Source organism: Lissotriton helveticus, chromosome 11, assembly GCF_964261635.1.
Source record: "Lissotriton helveticus chromosome 11, aLisHel1.1, whole genome shotgun sequence".
Lineage (NCBI taxonomy): Eukaryota > Metazoa > Chordata > Amphibia > Caudata > Salamandridae > Lissotriton > Lissotriton helveticus.
This window is the reverse complement of record NC_136072.1, coordinates 647,376,111-647,393,972: the sequence shown is the minus strand read 5'-3', so window position 1 is coordinate 647,393,972 and position 17,862 is coordinate 647,376,111. Positions and strand designations below refer to the sequence as shown.

The following is a 17,862-nucleotide window of genomic DNA, read 5'->3' as shown; positions in this document are numbered from 1 at the left end:
GCTCGCCTCAGGGTGGTCTTCAACTCAAAGACTCTCTTCTTCGATACACCGGAGGCCGTCTTCAATTGGACTGATGAAACTGTCAGGATTCGCCCGCACGTCCAGCCGGGGTTGCACTCCGGGTCGCCACGTGGCTCCTCGACGGACCGGAGCGACCCGCCTGCCAAGGGGAAACGCCATCGCAAATCCCGCTCCCGACGGAGGTCCCTGTCCCGGGATCCCTTGCTGGGGGACACGCAACCTGACACAGAATAGCCTGGCGAAGACTCAGGATTGTCGCAGGCCGGGGCTACCTGCTGGCGGCCTCTTGTCGATGTCCCTACCCCGTGGCTGCTGAACTCTGGCCGATGGAGCAGCCGTTGACTGGTGCAGTATTGACTCCTTTCCTGGTGGGGGTGTGGACGCTTGCGGTCCGACACCCCTTGGTTTGTGGTGCCTTACTACTGATGTTGCTGTTTCCCTGGAGTGGGTTCGGGGTACACTTTATGGGCTGCCTCCTCCGGATGGGGTTGGGGGGTGGTTCTGGGAGTGTGCCTGGTTGGGTTTTAAAGGGGGTCTAGTTGGGATCCATTGGTATGCCTGGCTTTAGACGCTGTGTTTTGGGTCTGAAGTACCGTGTACCGCGACAGATGCTTCATTGTTTATTGAGGTATTGGGGTGGGGGAGGGGGGTTCTGGGGTGTTTGGTTGTTGGGGGGTTGGGTTGGGACTAGTGGGGTAGCGGGGGTTGGGAATGTGTTCTGTGGGATGCACGTGTTTCGTATGCTGTCGGCGGCTGGTGGGCTGGGAGTTTGGGTTGGGTTGCGGGGATTGTGGACACGGACCCATTGGGACAATGGCTGACGCCCCACGACTTGTGCCATCTACTGCTCTTATGCGTGTACTGTCTTGGAATGTCCGGGGGCTCCTGGACAAGATCAAACGGGGGGCTGTGCTCCGCTGGGCAAAAAAGGACCTGGCTGACGTGCTCCTCCTCCAGGAAACGCACATGCTGGGTACGAAGGCTCTGAGCCTACAGAGGTTTGGCTTCCACCAGGTGTTTCATGCAGGGTTTGCCAGGGGCTCGAGGGGGGTGGCCATCCTGGTTCATAAACGACTAGCTTATACCCATGAGCGTCAGTGGCTTGATCCGCAGGGCCGGTTTGTGTTTGTGCAAGGGAAGATTGGTGTGGAGCCCGTAATCCTTGGTAGTGTGTATGCCCCTCCCCCGCTGCAGTGGGCCCTTGCGGAGCGATTGTTTACCCTGTGGGCCGAACTTCCCCGTTCTCTGGCGGTAATTGGTGGCGACTGGAACGACGTGTTGGATGTGGCTCTGGACAGGCAGAGGAGGCAGGGGGTCGCGGCTGCGGCCTCGCCTACGAAGCTGAGTGCAATGATTGATGGCCTTGGATGGGTGGATGTGTGGAGACACCTGCATGCGGAGAGACGAGAATACACCTATGTGTCTGCGGTGCATGGCTCCCTTTCACGCTTAGACTGCGTATTTGTACCGAGGACTTTCCTTGATAGAGTAAAGGGGGCGGCGATCCGACCTCGCGGGCTGTCCGACCACTCCCCTGTGGCGGTTCAAATTGACCTTTGCAAGGCGCGCCAACCATTCAGGTGGCGGATGTCTACATGGCACCTGCAGCAACCGGGCTACTCTCGGCACCTGCGCGGTGCGATCGCCCACTATTGGCGGGACAATCTGACGGATGAGGTTGATGCAGTGACAGTGTGGGAAGCCATGAAACCCGCCATGAGGGCTGTCGATATTGCCTGGTGCGCTTCTGCCCGCCGGACCCGACAGGAAAGTATCGCCACTGCGGCGGAGAGTGTGGAAAGGCGTGAGGCACGACACAGGGAGGCGGCCGATGATATGACGTTGCGGCTGCTGTTACAAGCACAACGGTCTTACTCCTCGGTCTTGTTGGATGAGGCCCGCCAAGCGTGGCTGGCTACGCGTAGTAGGGTGTACCAGTGGGGCGACAAGTCCTGCACCATGCTCCACCGGTTGTGCCAGCAGACTTTTCAGCCGATCACTTTACCGGGGCTGGTCGACGGCGCGGGGGTGGCAATAACAGACCCTTCGATCCTTGCTGCGAGCTTCGCGCGCTACTACGAGCGTCAGTATGCCCCTCGTGAGAGCCTCTCCCCCGATGGCATTATGGCTTACCTCGCGGCGGTTCGCCCGCAGGCGGTACCTGACGAGGTCCGCGATGCCCTGGATCTCCCCCTGACAGCTGAGGAATTGGGTGACGCGCTGGGTCAACTCAATACGGGTAAAGCACCTGGGCCTAGTGGGTTCCCCAGTGAATTTTACCGGAAATTCCACCTGCAGCTTGGGCCGCATTACAGGCGGGCTCTGGAACTGGCTCGGGAGCGGGGTAGCCTCCCCCCGGACTGGCGTCACGCCGAGATTGTGGTGTTTCAAAAGCCGGGCAGACCCCCTGAGCGCCACGAGTCCTACCGACCCATCTCCCTTATTAATTTTGAAGCCAAACTCCTGGCCAAGGCGCTTGCGAATCGCCTGCTTCCCCATATATCCGCCCTTGTCCACCCGGATCAGGCGGGATTCATGCCGCACCGGGCGACGCGACACAACATTCGGCGGGCGCAGGCGGCGATTGACGCGATTGGGACGACTGGGGACCAGGCGGCGCTGTTGTTGGCTGACATAGATAGTGCCTTTGACTCGGTCAGCTGGGCCTACCTCCTTACCCTCCTGCCACTTCTGAACCTGGGTCCGGTTTTCGTCTCCTATGTACAGCTACTCTATACCGATATCACCGCTTCTGTGCGCGTCTCTGGGGCGATTTCCGCGCGATTCCCCGTGGCCAGGGGCACCCGTCAGGGGTGCCCCCTCTCCCCGTACCTCTTCGCGCTGGCCATGGAACCCATGGCCGCCCGAGTGCGCCAGGACGCGCTCTATCGGGGCTTTGTGTGGGGGTCGAGCCACTCGGACCGCATTGCTCTATATGCGGACGACGTGCTCTTTTTCATGACCGATTTACACCATACAGGACCTCGTGTTCTTGACATAATGCGGGAGTTCGGCCAGACGTCGGGGCTCTTTCTTAACCCTCGCAAGTCAACCCTGTGGATTCTGGGGGGTGCCTCGGTGAGTTGCCAGTGGGCTGCGTCTCTTCAGGTGGCGGTCGACGGCATGAAGTACCTGGGCGTTCACCTCTCGGCCTCGCCTGCTGTGGCATGGGATCGTAACATCCAGCCGGTGTGGGACAGGGTCCAGGTTGATGTTAAGACCTGGACGCGTATGCCCCTCAATATCTATGGCCGGTCGGCTATTTTCAAAATGGTGGCCCTGCCTCGGCTCCTCTACCAACTACAGAATCACCCGTATAAAATAGACCCGCAGTGGTTCCGTGGTGTCAACTCGGTGCTGGGCAGATTTCTGTGGGCCGGGGGTGCCTCTAGGGTGGCACTGCGCACCTGCTTCCTCTCTACCTACTGCGGCGGCTTGGCGTCCGCGGATCTGCTATCGTATTACCAGGCCTCCCACCTTCTAGTGCTCAACGAGTGGTGGTATGGGGATCGTAGCGATCCGGCCTATGCACTGGAACACTCCTTGATGGGCGGCGCCACTCTCCACACTCTGCTGTACTCGGCCAGGCGGAGGAGGGCCTTGCCAAGGGTCACCCAGGTGGTCTTCGCGATCTGGCGGCAGGCTCTGCGCCGCATGGGGTGGTGGGGCAGGCTGACGGCCGAGACGCCACTGTGGCATAACGGTCTACTACCAGAGCTGGCCTCCTTGTCCGGGTTCGGCGGCTGGGACGCGATCGGGATTTCGTCCCTCGGTAATGTCCTCAACGGAACCACGCTTAAGTCCTTTCAGGACCTTAACTCCGAGTATAATTTGTCCAGGTCCCAATTCTTTCGCTATCTTCAGTTCCGACATGCCCTTGGCCCCAGCCTAGTGGGGTTGGAACAGCTCCCCGACTTTAGTCCCATTGAGGCTAAATTGTTTATGGGCGACCTGGGCGACAAGAAAGTCTCTCAGATATACCGCTCCCTGGTCGTCAACTGCTCCCCCTCCCTTTCGACTTTGAAGGCCTCCTGGGAGAGTGATGTTGGCCCCTTGGATGATGACGATTGGCGGGAGGCCCTCGAATCCCCTCGGAGTGCAGCTATAGCCGTCCGTCTTCGGTTCATTCAATTTAAGTACCTCCATAGGGCCTATTATACTAGGGAGCGGCTGTGGCGTGCGGGCCTCGTAGCTACCCCTGAATGTCTGAGGTGTGGTGCTGAGAGGGGGACACTTTTCCATACCGTGTGGTCCTGTGAGAGGCTGACCCGATTCTGGGCGGGTGTGTGGGACTGCCTGTCGGAAGTGCTAGGGTGGGATGTTCCCCGTACCCCCAGGCTGGGTCTCCTTCATATTCTGGAAAATGTTGGGGGCAACATTTACAAGCGCCACCTACTGCTGTTGGGACTCGTGGTGGCTAAGCGTGACCTGGCCCAAGCATGGAAGTGCGAACGTGCCCCCCCCCTGAGTGCGTGGAAGGCAGGGTTGGACTATCTGATGGGTTTAGAATTACCCGTGTTTGAGGCCAGGGGGTGCCCCCGGAAACACTATAAGATCTGGAAGCGGTGGGCAGACTACAGGGATCTGGACCTCGATCCCCCAGCGGACATTGATGATGTGCTGGCCCTTGATGTGGACCCCGGGCCCTAGGCTATTAGCCGACTCTGACATTGCTTCCGTCTCCTGTTGCTGACTAGCGATCACGTGCACTGGGTTAGGGTGGGATAAGGGGTGGGTAGTTGGGAGGGGTGTTGGGGGATGCTGTTGGGGGTGGGTGGGCTGGGGGGTTTAGGGGCGTGCCCCTTTTGTTTCCATGAAACTCTGAGTTCATTACTATGCCTTTCTCTGTCTGTGTTGTTGACAGTCTCCTCCTGACTGTGGAGGGCTGTCCTGAATCTTGATTGAACTCTTAATAAACACGGTTGTGAAAAAAAAAAAAAAAAAAATATTTCAAGGGGCAAGATGGCGGACACAAGCGCTCTCCTTGATTCCTCCCCCCCTGCTCTCCCCTGCCTGAGGATACCACGAGCTAAGAGGATTGGAGACTCGTGCAGCGGCTGCTGCAGGTACTCCGACTGCAGCTACACAGCTTTCACAGGCACAAGGGACCAGCGCCTGCCTGCAGAATGTCCTCGAGCATGGGAATCGGACTGCAAGTGAGGCAGGAGCCACGGATACATCGGATACAAATCTTAAGGTACATTCAGATGCTGTTGTACCCCCTGTGCTTAATGATCCTAAAGGCTCAAAGGTAGTAATTCCAGGGATTTTTTTTTTAAAAACCTACTGCCAAATCTAAGCAGGGCCAACTATCAACCTTACCTCTCCCCAGCAGTAGCTGCAATACGAATAGCACGATCTCTGCTGTATCAGGAATGGAACCCAACTCTTTGGAAATTTCCCCCCTAACTCTACCCTCTAGTGACCCACTAAACGTACGGTATGCTGATAGTGGAAACCAACAGGTGATTAATACTGACGAATCAGACTTCTTAGATTCTGCCACCATGACTGTGGCTCCTCAACTTTCTAGTCTTGAAAGTGCACTGGATAATCAGAACCCTTCAGCAGAAATGGCGACCGAGGTGGATTCTTGTGGTTCAGGGGGAACATTTTACTCCATGTCATATGTCTCTATGGGTTCGGAGGGTGAGAGTGTTGATCTTTACTGGGCAGATGATAGAAGCCTAGCTAGTTCAGTGCCCCTGGAAGAAGAGGAGAATAGCCTGTTACTGTCAGGCGGGCAAACCACGGTTTGAAAGTGACATGAAGCCCCTCGTTCACACAACGCAGTACCAGGGCAGATAATAAGCAACGATGGTTCACCACTCTTAGATCTCCCTACAACAACTCGAGTTGGTGTGTCAAATAACAGCAGAGTGGTGTTGAGTTCTAGGTTTGAAGATTCAGACAATCCCATTACCCCTTACGGCTATATATCACGCCATTATGTCGCACCGAGAGGAGACAAAGGCAGAGAGTCTACGAGTCCAGGGGGCAGTCCGTAAACTCCAGAACACGGTGCGGCGTGTGGTTAAATCATGTACTGAGCTATCAGCTAGAATTGAGAATTGGAGAAGCTGAAGGGAGAATAGGAGAAGCTAAAGGAAGAATCTCCTCAATGGAGGATGACTTTGCTGCACAGAAGGCAGACGTCTCAGCCCTTCACTCTAACCGGGATGACATCAATTGGAAGCTAATTGACATTGAAAATAGGTCAAGGAGTAACAATTTGCACATACTTGGAATCCTTGAAGGATTAGAAGGGAAAGACATTCGTCAATTTGTAATTGAACTCTGTACTGAAGCTTTCCCGGAGTTAATAGACTGGAAATGGGAGCTTGAGCTCCAAAGAGTGCACAGATTCCCTTCCCATGTACGGAGGGGGTTTAGAGGGACAGAGGCCAAACCAAGGGCAATTCTTATTTGTTTGAGCAATTTTTTACTCCGTGAGCACCTTTATGACCTAGCAAGGCCTGATCGTAAGCGGAAAGCTAAGGGCTGTGAGATTTTCGTGCGTCCTGACTTCTGTCAGGCCACTGTACAAATAAGGTGGCACCTGCATCAACTTATCACCCCACTGCAAGCGAAAGGGGCGCAAGCTTTTCTATCAAATCCCTCAAAGCTCAAGGCCATCTTTTACAGAGAAGACCCTATTCTTCACTTCCGAGATAGCAGCAAAGGAATTCTTGAGTACACTTTAAGGGAAACTGTGGTTCTGTGTTAGTACTGAAGGCTTTTTCTACAAAACTTTATCTGAGTACTTATTCGGGGGGACAGGGGCGGCGGGGAGGGCACTTACTCCTTTCTCTCCATCACCAATAGGGACTACTCAGTCCCTGTGCCTCAATTGGGTGGGTTCGGGGGTTGGTGGGGAGGGTAGGGGTACTAGCAGGGAGGGGGGGTGGTGGTGGCTCTTGGGGCAAGAAACAAAAGGAACACAGCAGTGGGATTGGCGCACTTTAGAATGAGCAAGTTATGGTCTAATAAATGTTTTTCACCTATATATTGTTTTTGTGAGTCTTTAACAACAACTAGCATTATAAATATCGGTAAATGGGGACAGAAATTCTTGGCTCATTCAATTTGGTAACACAATTTCTCTCTAAAGATGGGTAAATTCGCCATTTGTTCATGGAATATATGTGGGTTAAACAACAGAAAAAAAAGAGGAATTGCGGCTCAGATCCTCAGAACAATAGGTGCAGAATTGGTGTGTGTGCAAGAAACACATATTGCTTGGAATAATAGGGCCTGGTTGAAAAGGCTCGACTACAAGAGGGGTGGACATTTTGAAGAAACAAGGGTGGGGTGAGTGTAAACGTGTCAAAGCAGACCAATATGGTCGGTGGGTGATTATTGAGTAGAGGATTGATAACCTAATAGTTACTATATGTTCATTGTATGGCCCCCAACTCTGATGATCCCAATATGTTGAATGACATTAGCATCGAACTGGCATCCTGGCCGTCCCCCTTAATTTGTTGTGGGGACTTCAATTTACACACACGTGGAGATGAGGACCTTCGTAGAAATTTCCGGTATGAGGGGAAAAATAATAAGGTTTTTAAAGCCACCAAGGGTCTTCTGAATGATTTTAGTTTAGTGGATGTTTGGTGGTTAAAAAGACCTTCCGATCCAGGCTACACATTTTTTTCTGCACCTCATCGGAAACATGTTCGACTTGATTATTTTTTCACCCCTATAAGAACTATTGACAAATGCCAGGATCGACATGTACCCCAAAATAATATCAGATCACAATCTGATAATCTTGGAACTAGAAACAGAAATGCTGCACAGACCGTCTAAAAAGTCTTGGACTTTCGAGCGTCAGTTATTAGTCGATTCCGCCTATCAGGAACAAATGGCTAAATGGATACCCAAGTTTTTTTAATTTAACGGTGGATCTTCCTCAATCGATATGGTCTGGGATGCGTTCAAAGCAGGAGCGCGGGGAGAGACCTTAAGCTACTCTATTAATAAACAGCGCGGACTGAGAGTAGAACAGGACGTAGAGCTGAACAAACTGCGAGTTCTAGAAACTAAGCTAATGACGGCAGTCAATTCCACTCTGGAATATGAGCAAATAACAACAGATTTGGCTGTTCAAAAAATTTATCAAATATTTGCCACCAAACTAGCTGCCCAGATTGCAGTACATCGCTTGGACCTGTATGAGGTGGGGGAGAACTCGGGTCGGCTACTCGCTAAGAGGTTAAGGCAGAAAGAGGTAGCCAGGAGGGTCGACTCAATTCAGGATGAGCGTGGGCAAATTCTTACAGAACCTGCGAAAGTATTGGAGACCTTTGAAACATTTTATAGTCAGCTTTATATAAACGAGGATAATATTTAAATAAAAGGGAAAATTGCAGGGTTTGTGGGGGATCTTGAGTTCCCTAAATTAACCCTTGATCAGAAAGAAGAGCTAGAGGCCGACATTACTATTGAGGAAGTTGATGCGGCAATTTTATCCCTCGCGGTGGGTAAGGCAGTGGAACCAGACGGGATCCCTCTGGAATTTTTTAGAACTTTCTCATCGATCTTAAAAGAGCAAATGCTGATGGTATGTCTGAGTGCGCAAAAGGGACTAGCCCCATGGTCATGGCGGGAATCAATAATAACAGCTTTTCTAAAAAAAAGATAAACCTGCCCTCCTACCATCCTCGTACAGACCAATATCATTAATTAATGCCGACAGCAAAATCTATTCTAAAATATTAGCCACCCGTCTTTCAAGGATTATTTCAACTCTTGTATCACCACTACAACACGGGTTTATCTAGAACCCAGTTCTAGATAAAGTGAATTCTACCCTCGAGCGAGTAAATCATCTTCATTTATCGCTGCATGGGAGATCGAATGTGTTGAAGATGCTTTTGCTACCCAAGTTTCTTTACCTCTTCAGAACCATCCCACTCGAATTTCCAGCAGGGTGTTTTAAAAGACATGAGAACATCAGCGCTAGATTTTTATGGGGCTACAAAAGGCATAGGAGGGCATACAAAAAGATGGTGCTGTGGGGGTTGGGGGATCCCGCATTTTTTGTTTTATTATTGGGCGGCAGTTTCACAATTTATTTCCCCGTTGGTTGTCGGAGAGAAGGCTACCCCTTCACTATGCCATAGCCCTTCAATATATGCATTTGGGTTGGGTGAGGAGGCCAATATTTGCTTGGTAAAATTTTCGGAACACAGTTATTTAAAAAAAACAAGTTTAAAATGTATAAGGCTGCTTGTACGGTGTGGAGGCGGGTGAAGCAGCACCTTGGGTTGTCCAATATAAATGCTTATACCCCCTTTGAAGCCGCAGATGTACTTCCTTTTATTTTTCGAGATCAAACTATTGCCAAGTGGCGGCAGAAGGGGATTGGTCGCTTGGGTGACTTCTGCCCAGAGGGTCAAATTCCATCTTTTTCAGAGCTACAATCACAATATGACTTACCAAAACATGATTTTTTTTAAATATTTGCAAGTTCGTCGTTTTTTGAGATATTTGGGCCCTGATGGTTTGTTCCAGCTTAGAAAATTTCCGATAATAGAGGCGTTGGGGAAAGGGATGCCCATTGTTTTTTTTTATAACAATCTGATAAAGCTATTGCCAGATGACCTCCACCAATGCCAAGAAAAATGGTCAATGAAGCTAAATTTAGAGGAAATTGACATAAATACCTCCATAGCCCTGGCAAATGAAGTCTTGCTGACTGGCAGTATGCAGGCACAGCATTATATGGCCATCTATGATCTATATTATACCCCGAGTAAAATTTCTAAATGGGGCACAGGAAGTGGAACTAAATGTAACAGGTGCGGTGTTTTCGCTGCAGATGTTGTGCATATGTTCTATTCATGTCCCAAATTGGCTGACTTCCTTTCGTCAATCCAATGTTTTCTCTCAGTAGTATTAGGATCACCAATTTGTATTACAGGAGAGCTGGTAATGTTAGGAGTTAAATCAGAGTCTGATACGTATATAAGATCTAAATCTAAGACTTCATTTCTCTTCATCACTATGGCGATTCTCCGCGCTTGTATCACCAAAGATTGGATCTCTCCTGAACCTCCTTTATTTACCTCCTGGAGGGCTAGGCTGCTCTCGATGTATAATCTAGAATCTGCAATCTATAAGACCAAGAGGAACAGGAAGAGAGTAAGGGGGAGAAAATCTGGACCCCAATCGCAGATTGGATTTAACAGATTGTGAATTAGGGTATATTTTGGATGTTATTTTTGGTTGTGCCTCTTCTATCTGTATGACTCGTCTTATCTCTCTCCTTGTCTGTCTTGGCCTTCCCACTTCTCCATTTTTGTAGCTTGTTTGTAAGGTATTTTTGTTATCCTACTTGTTTGTATTTATGCCCATATGCTTCAAATCTTGCTTTTTGTAATGTTTTGACTATGCTTCTATTTACCCACTGCTGTATATGTTTGTCCGGAATATGTTTATTTCCTTGCATAAAACTTTAAAATAAAAACAAATAAAATAAAAATATTTCAAGTAGACACCTTTCATTTTTGTCTTATGCATAGGATAGAATTACCTCAGACCAGAGCATGTACTAAGACCCACAACTGAATCTGGATAGCCTTCCACATATCCATGATAGTAGCAATCATCCTGAAATATCCCAAAATAAGTCAAAATTACTTAAGTGCATTTAAAAATAGGAAATAATTAAATCATGTCTAATTTTACACACGTATGCTCTGTACACAAAGGTGCATCTCATATTTTTATATAAAAGCCCACAATGTGCATTTGTCCACCATATCAAAATTCTTACCACCAGCTATAATTAGGTAATTTCATTAAAGTCAAACAGAGCTAGTGGTGAATGGGTGATGGGGAGAGATTTTTGTGATGTGGTATTGTGCATAAGAGCAGTTTTCTGAGGTTTGTTTAACTGTTTTGGTTTGTAATTGTGTAGATTTTAATTTTGCTTTGTGTTCTGGTAAAGGTGTTGTCATACTTTGTTGCTTCTGTTTATTTGTGTTATTGTGTTATTTATATAATCATCTAGCTGGAGTACTGTACTGCTGATTAGATTTATTGTGGTTACATTACGTTGAGATGTTTGAGTTTTCTGGTATTGTGTTGTTTGAAACTTGGTGTCATGCAGTGCTATTATGCAGCACTGTTTTGTTTGTGTGCTAGTTCTCTTTTTGTGCTGACTTGTATTGTTTCAGTGTCTTGTGTTGTTTGCATTGTTGTAGTTCTGTTGCTTTGCATGGTCCTCTTGTGTGGTGTGTTGCTCTTGCAATGTGTGTTGTTATGTTATTTTGTTCTGTGGTTACATTATCTCATTTTATGTTGTTTGGCTCTATGTGAGTATTTGATGCCATTACTCTTATATACCCAAACCGTAGAAGTCCCCAAGGATATAGTGCAGAACTGAGTACTGGTAATTAATTGGCTGATCAGTATACTACAAAGTGGCAGCCACCACTGTGCATTTATGGCTCAGATGTACTTTCCATTGGAAAGATATATTTGGATTCGCCTATAACGTTTGACCCCATGGAAGGAATCAGAACCATATCAGTACAGTTACGGTCCAGCATATCAATTTTCATGCATAGCCATGTACGAAAACAAATGTTAAAAGTTTTTTCCATTTTAGCTCTCATTGGAAAATTGGCTGTCGAAACAAACATGTCACACGCTCTGTGTTGGTGGCCATCTTAGGTATTTGGGATAGAATTCATCCAGCAGTGATAGAACATGCCCTACTCACTGTCGAAACAAACACATCATGTTGGCAGCTATTATAGGAGGTCGGAAAACTTTCTATTACTCGTAAGTGGATTCGAGTCTACAGTTATGGGTTACCCTGCATCGGCTGGCCGAGACAGGCTTACATGAGCACATTTACCGTAACTTATGGAATGACCTGCACCAGCTCGTGATTACAGTCACACATATGTTTTCAAGCTTGATTTTGTCAGCAGTGTAAATAATTTAGACACTTTTGAAAATTAAGTAAATTCCATTGGGAGTGAGTTCTACAAAAACCTGTTTGCTAAAGGGTGCGGGCAGCAACTCACACAGGTATGTCACCGTATGGAGAGAATTGTGGCACTTCCAACTTTTCTGCAAGTCCCTTGTACTCCTCTATTTAATTGGCAACAGTGGAAATAAAACATTGACGAATATTTGGAGGTAATTGATGGAGACACCCTCACTTCAAAAAAGAAAAAGCACATTTGATTAATAATTTGGGTTCTGAAGGCAAAAGCATTTCGAAAACCTTGCCCTTAGAAATTTTTACTGTTCATTCCGATGGACGGGAAGATGGGGATTCCGTATTTGCAATGGATAGCTATGCATACATCATAAAAACTTTGGATTGGAGATTCAACCCTTAAAAACATTGTGCTGGAGCAGCACAACCTTTTACAACGTGCTCAGTCCCCTGGTGAATCAATTGATAATGTTGTTGCTGCTTGAATAACACTCGCAGCAATGTGTAACTAAGGTAATTTAGAGATTAAATTATTCACGGCCACCTCATTGAGAGACTGAATAAGAAGATACAAGAAAACAAGCATTTACAATGCAACGGTTTCGCCTTTGCAAAAGTTAGAGCTATTGGCATTGTAAATGACAACATTTTTATTTATGTGTGGGTTTTAAAAACAGATAAATAAATGGCATTGTCATTTACAATGCCAATAGCTTAATCTCTCGCAAATGCCACACACACACACCCACAGAGAGCCCCCCAGACACACAGAGCCCCCCCACACACACACACCCACACAGAGCCCCCCCACTGATCCCCCCCACACACCCACACAGAGCCCCCCACACACTGCGAGCCCCCCCACACACCCACACAGAGCCCCCCACACACTGCGAGCCCCTCCCACACACCCACACAGAGCCCCCCACACACCCACACAGAGCCCCCCCCACACACCCACACAGAGCCCCTCCCCCACACACACCCACACAGAGCCCCCCACACACTGCGAGCCCCCCCACAGAGAGCCCCCCCCACACACTGCGAGCACCCCCCCACCAGATAAGTTTCCGCTCTCAGACCTATCATATGAAAGAACAGAAGTGAAGGTTTAATTCGCCCCTGTAGTTACCGGCATAATTATAGCCGTGCGAGGCTGCGGGGCGGCAGGCGGTGCAGGTTCGGGCTGTTCCCGAGCCAAAAACTGAAGGCTGGTCCCAGAATCCGGATACACAGTGGGAGGAGCACCACGAGCAACAGGCTTCAAGGTGGTAAAGCATAGCGCTTTTGCTCCGGTTCACCGCGGGATGGACCGGTCTTAGCCGTCTGTGCTGTTGAGCCATCCGAGAGCGAAGAGCTACAGAAGTTCTATTTGGCCAGCGGGGACTTCAAGGCGCTTCAGCAAGCGCCTTGTGTTCTGTAGGCAGGCAGTGTCTGCTACAAAGTGCTGCCGCGGCCTGGATTTATTCACAGGGCCTCGGGAGGAGTGGAAGAGCTGGAGCGGCCTACCTTCATTGTGTGGCAGCAGCTTCAATGAGACGCGGCGGCCTGAAGCACTCTAGGCAGCAGGGGGTTCAATGAGCTACAGGGCCTGAGTTTAGAAGGCGGCAACGGGTGTCAATGAGCAGTACAGGGATCAAGGAGCTGCTGCAGCCGGTGCTCACTAGGCCGCTGGGCCTTCAAAGACAGCAGATGGCCTGTGTGCTCTAAGCTACTCGTTATCCAGCAGCACTATGTTCTCTAGGCATTCTGGCTTCAAGGAGCTGCAGCATCATGTACGCTTTGGGCCGCCTTTGCTTCCTTTGCAGCGCGGCTTTAAAGTGTCACAGAGGTCTGTGCTGTTTCTGGCTTAAGGGCTAGAAGGGGGTTCAGACCAAAAATTATCTAGGCAGGCAGGGCTACAAGGAGCTGTTATCGTGTGTACCCTCCTGGTAGGCTTCAAGGTGCTGCATGGCCTGCGCTGTCCAGCCGGGGCAGGCGATTTCTAGGCGGTAAAGCACTTTAGACAGCAAGGGCTTCAATGAGCTGTAGTGGTTTGTGCTCTCCTGGTCGCCAGGGCTTCAGGGGGCTTCAGCGACCTGTGCTGCCCGGCGGCGGCAGGTGATTTGATTTCTAAGCAGTAATGGATTCAATGAGTAGCAGCTGCCTGTGTTCTCTGTCTGGCTTCAAGGCGCTGTACTGTCTGTGCCCTGGGTCAGCATTGGCGTGAACGAGCTGAACGGCCTGTGCACGATCTTCGAGGAGCCTCAGTAGCCTGGGCTAGTTCTGCAGCACCGGCTTGAAGGAGCTGCGTGGTATTCGCCCACTGGGAAGAAAGCGCTTCAAGGAGCTTTAGTAACAATTTTTCTGAACTTTCTGCAAAATCTAAACATAAGAAACCCAACCCTCAGGAAGACATGCTCTGACAGTAGGCAGTTTCCAGGAAAATCTCTTCGGAATCTCCCAGGGATATAATGCAAGCATTGGTACCACGTGGCATGAGGAGAAAAAAGGCAACTGACTCAGGACCACACAAGTGCGTGGATTCTCCGCATTTAATACCTTCCAAGGAGGCCGTAAGGCATGTGATAAGCTCCGCTATCATCTCTTACTGTTGTCTTGGCAGCGCTCTGCTTTCAGGTAGCTTTGGGGATTAGAAAACTACTTTTAGAAGAGAATATTAGGCTATTAAGGTTAGAAGCAATTTCTTGAACTGTGGGGCTGAGGACTCCCTGGCACTCCGTGCCTATACACGCTATCAGTGGCACATTCACTACGAAAATATGATTTTCAAAATATATAGAGTCCTTTTCATAATAAATCAAAATACATCTGGTCAAAGAATTGCATACACAAATGGCACAGGAGAGTTCTGACTCCGCTGCACAGTGAGCCTTTTGACCACCACACTCATTTTTATTTCTATGCAAAAATATGCTAGACGACATAACAGTTTATAAAAAACAATGCTTTATTTTTTTTTTTTTAAAGTTTTTATTGCAATAGGTATGGTATACACAGCTGGTGATTGCCTACAACCCTGGGGCCGGCAGCGTATAGTAGCCACGGAAACACAGAATAGGACACAGCCCGCATGCCGACATCCCGGAGGCTCGGCGGCAAGTACAGGTCAAGACGTGATGATAAGACCAGGGATGCGATCGTAAGGCAGTATAATCAACTGTTCAGTATTTTCTATTATAAAATCAACAGCAACCACAGAAGTGAAACATGAAAATAAAATAAAAATGAAATGAGAAAAAAGCAGAGTCAAATAATAGTCACACTTGTAGTATCAAATAGGAAGGGACATCACAGTAAGGACGCAGCAATAATTAATGTCGAATCCTTCCCACCGGTCCAGCACGTGACATAGCCAATTCAGCAGACGGAGAATCACACAGTTCGCCTCTGTATACATTCCAGTGCCCCCACTTCCTGTCCCACACCTTAGGGCAACCCCGTATCTTGTATACAGTCTTCTCCGCTATCATGCATCGATCCATCTCAGCCACCCATCCCACCACTAAGGGTCTATCTCGGGAACCCCACTTCATTGCAATGGAGCGTTTGGCTAGCAGAAAACCCAGAGTCGCCCATTGCAGTTCTTGAACATTAAGGTCGTTGGCACCCCAGACAGAAAGGACACATGGTCTCGGCAGAGGTGGCAGTGGTTTACCCAAAGAGTCGCTCATTTTCGTGAGAACGCGGCCCCAGAACTCCTGTATTCTTGGACAGTCCCACAGTATGTGAAAGAAGGTGCCAGGTAAGTTACAGCCTCGCAGGCACAAGGGGTCAGGGCGCCGTCCAATTTTTGCCAAAGTAAGAGCAGACATGTAAGCCCTATGCAACACCTTCAGTTGTATCAGGCGAAACCTACGGCAGATAGCCGCTTGTCTAGGGGACATGAGGGCCGAACGCCACTCTTCCTCATCGAAGGGGCCCAGGTCAGCTTCCCATTTGACTCGCAGTGACGGGAAAGAGTTGGGAAGGTTATTACACAGTTTTCGATAAGTGTAGGAGATAGCCTTCTCAGGGAGCGGTTCTGATAACAATCTGTCTTCTAGGGGAGAAATAAGAGGAATCGAAGAGAGGTCTGGAATGGCGGACCGAATGGCATGAGAAATTTGCAGATAATGAAAGAATTCAGTGGATGCCAAGGAGTACTTGGTCTGGAGAGCCTTAAAAGACAAAATAGAACCTTTGTGGACCAGATCCCCCACTTCAGAAATCCCTATCATGTCCCAGTTGCCGAATCCCTGGGAAAAGCAGAGGGATCCCAAGCGTTGTGACGACCACAAAGGGGTAGCTTAGTGAGTGTGTCAGCCCACCCCAGATTCTTATTGGCTTTGTGCCACAGTGCAACTGTGTGGGCCATAGGGCCGACGTATCTATGTTTAGCGGGCTTGCTGTAGAGGGCTCCCAAGTAGCCCTCCCGTCCAGTTTGGATTCTATCAAGGAGGAAGGCCGGATTAAGGGGTGAGCCGTGTATCCAATGGTTGACGGCCACCAACTGTGACGCCCAATAGTAGAGGCGGAGGTTGGGCAGGGCAATGCCTCCGTCGTACGAGCCCTGAAAAAGTTTAGACAGGGCAATCTGAGCGGCACCACCGTCCCACAGTAGAAGACGAAGCTCTCCCTCCACCAAGCGAAAATAAGAGTCTGGGATCAAGAAGGGACAGTTTTGCAGGGCATAGAGAAAGCGCGGAAGAGCTAGCATTTTAAACAGAGCCGCTCTGCCCGGAAGAGACAGCGGGAGGGATCGCCAATGTGCAACGTCGCTGCGGAGTCTGCGCAGGGGGCCTAGTAAATTCCGGTCATGAAATACCTTCGGGTCAGGTGTGATAAAAATACCAAGATATTGAAAGCCATCAGTGGCTATCGCGATGGAGAACCCCTGGGGCAGTCGAGGAGGGGGGCCATGCAACATATATAGCGTGGATTTAGTCCAGTTAATGGAATAACCCGAATATTTACCAAAATTAGTGAGGACATGAAACAGGCTGTTGATGGAAGACCGCGGTGAGGACACATAAATCAAGATGTCGTCGGCATAAAGGGAGATTTTGTCCACCACTTCATCCTTCCACTGGAGACCCCTGATGGAGACGTCTGTGCGGACCCAATGCGCGAGGGGCTCGAGGGTAAGAGCGAAGAGTAGCGGGGATAGAGGACAGCCCTGTCTGGTGCCCCTATGGAGATCCCTTCCATCCCTACAGATTTTTCGCAGTGCCTTAAAGACCTTTCTCTTCAAGCAAGCTTATGTTTAAGATCTATGTCTCCCCTCTTGGTCCTTCCTGACCTTTTGCTAGGCGCCTTGATACCTTCGGGTCATTGTTCTGCGCAATACAAATTATTTTTCAATTCAATTCAATTCAAACTGGCGCGAAGTGTGGCCGTTGACCCTAACCTGGGCATAGAGGTCTGTGTATAAAAGCTGTACCCAGCTGATAAATTGGGGCCCAAAGCCAAAGCGGGTTAGGACCTCGAAGAGGTAGGGCCATTCGATCGAATCAAACGCCATTGTAGCGTCAAGGGATAAAATGGCCGCATCCTGTTGGATAACCGATTGACGACTCATGACATTATTGACTCTACGCAGGTTCAATGCTGTGTTGCGGCCTGGAAGAAAACCAGATTGATCATCATGGACGAGGGAGGGGAGCACTAGAAGTAGACGAGTAGCCAACATCTTAGCCAGGACCTTCGCCTCTGCGCTAATCAAGGAGATAGGTCGATAAGATCCGCAACAATCGGGCGGTTTATTCGGTTTGAGGAGTACAACAATGGAGGCCAGCCGCTGAGGCAGTGGGAGGACACCATCGTCTCGACTTCGTAGAAACATATTTCTTAGATGTGGGGTAATCTCTCCGGCCATGCCTTTGAGGAATTCGATTGGG

At 49.3% G+C, this 17,862-nt stretch overlaps 1 protein-coding gene across 8 annotated transcripts in view; it reads right to left on the bottom strand.

Annotated features, from left to right (window-relative positions):
- LOC144791723 (disintegrin and metalloproteinase domain-containing protein 9-like) overlaps positions 1 to 17,862 on the bottom strand; it is a 2,314,109-nt gene that overhangs the window by 2,001,307 nt on the left and 294,940 nt on the right. For all 8 annotated transcript variants that reach the window (XR_013602453.1, XR_013602452.1, XM_078666491.1 and 5 more), the window contains one exon: positions 10,562 to 10,638. Coding sequence is in view for 6 of the 8 variants with exons in the window: in XM_078666491.1 (XP_078522617.1) it covers positions 10,562 to 10,638 (77 nt within the window). In the remaining 2 variants the exon portion in view is untranslated. The remainder of the gene's footprint in view (positions 1 to 10,561; positions 10,639 to 17,862) is intronic.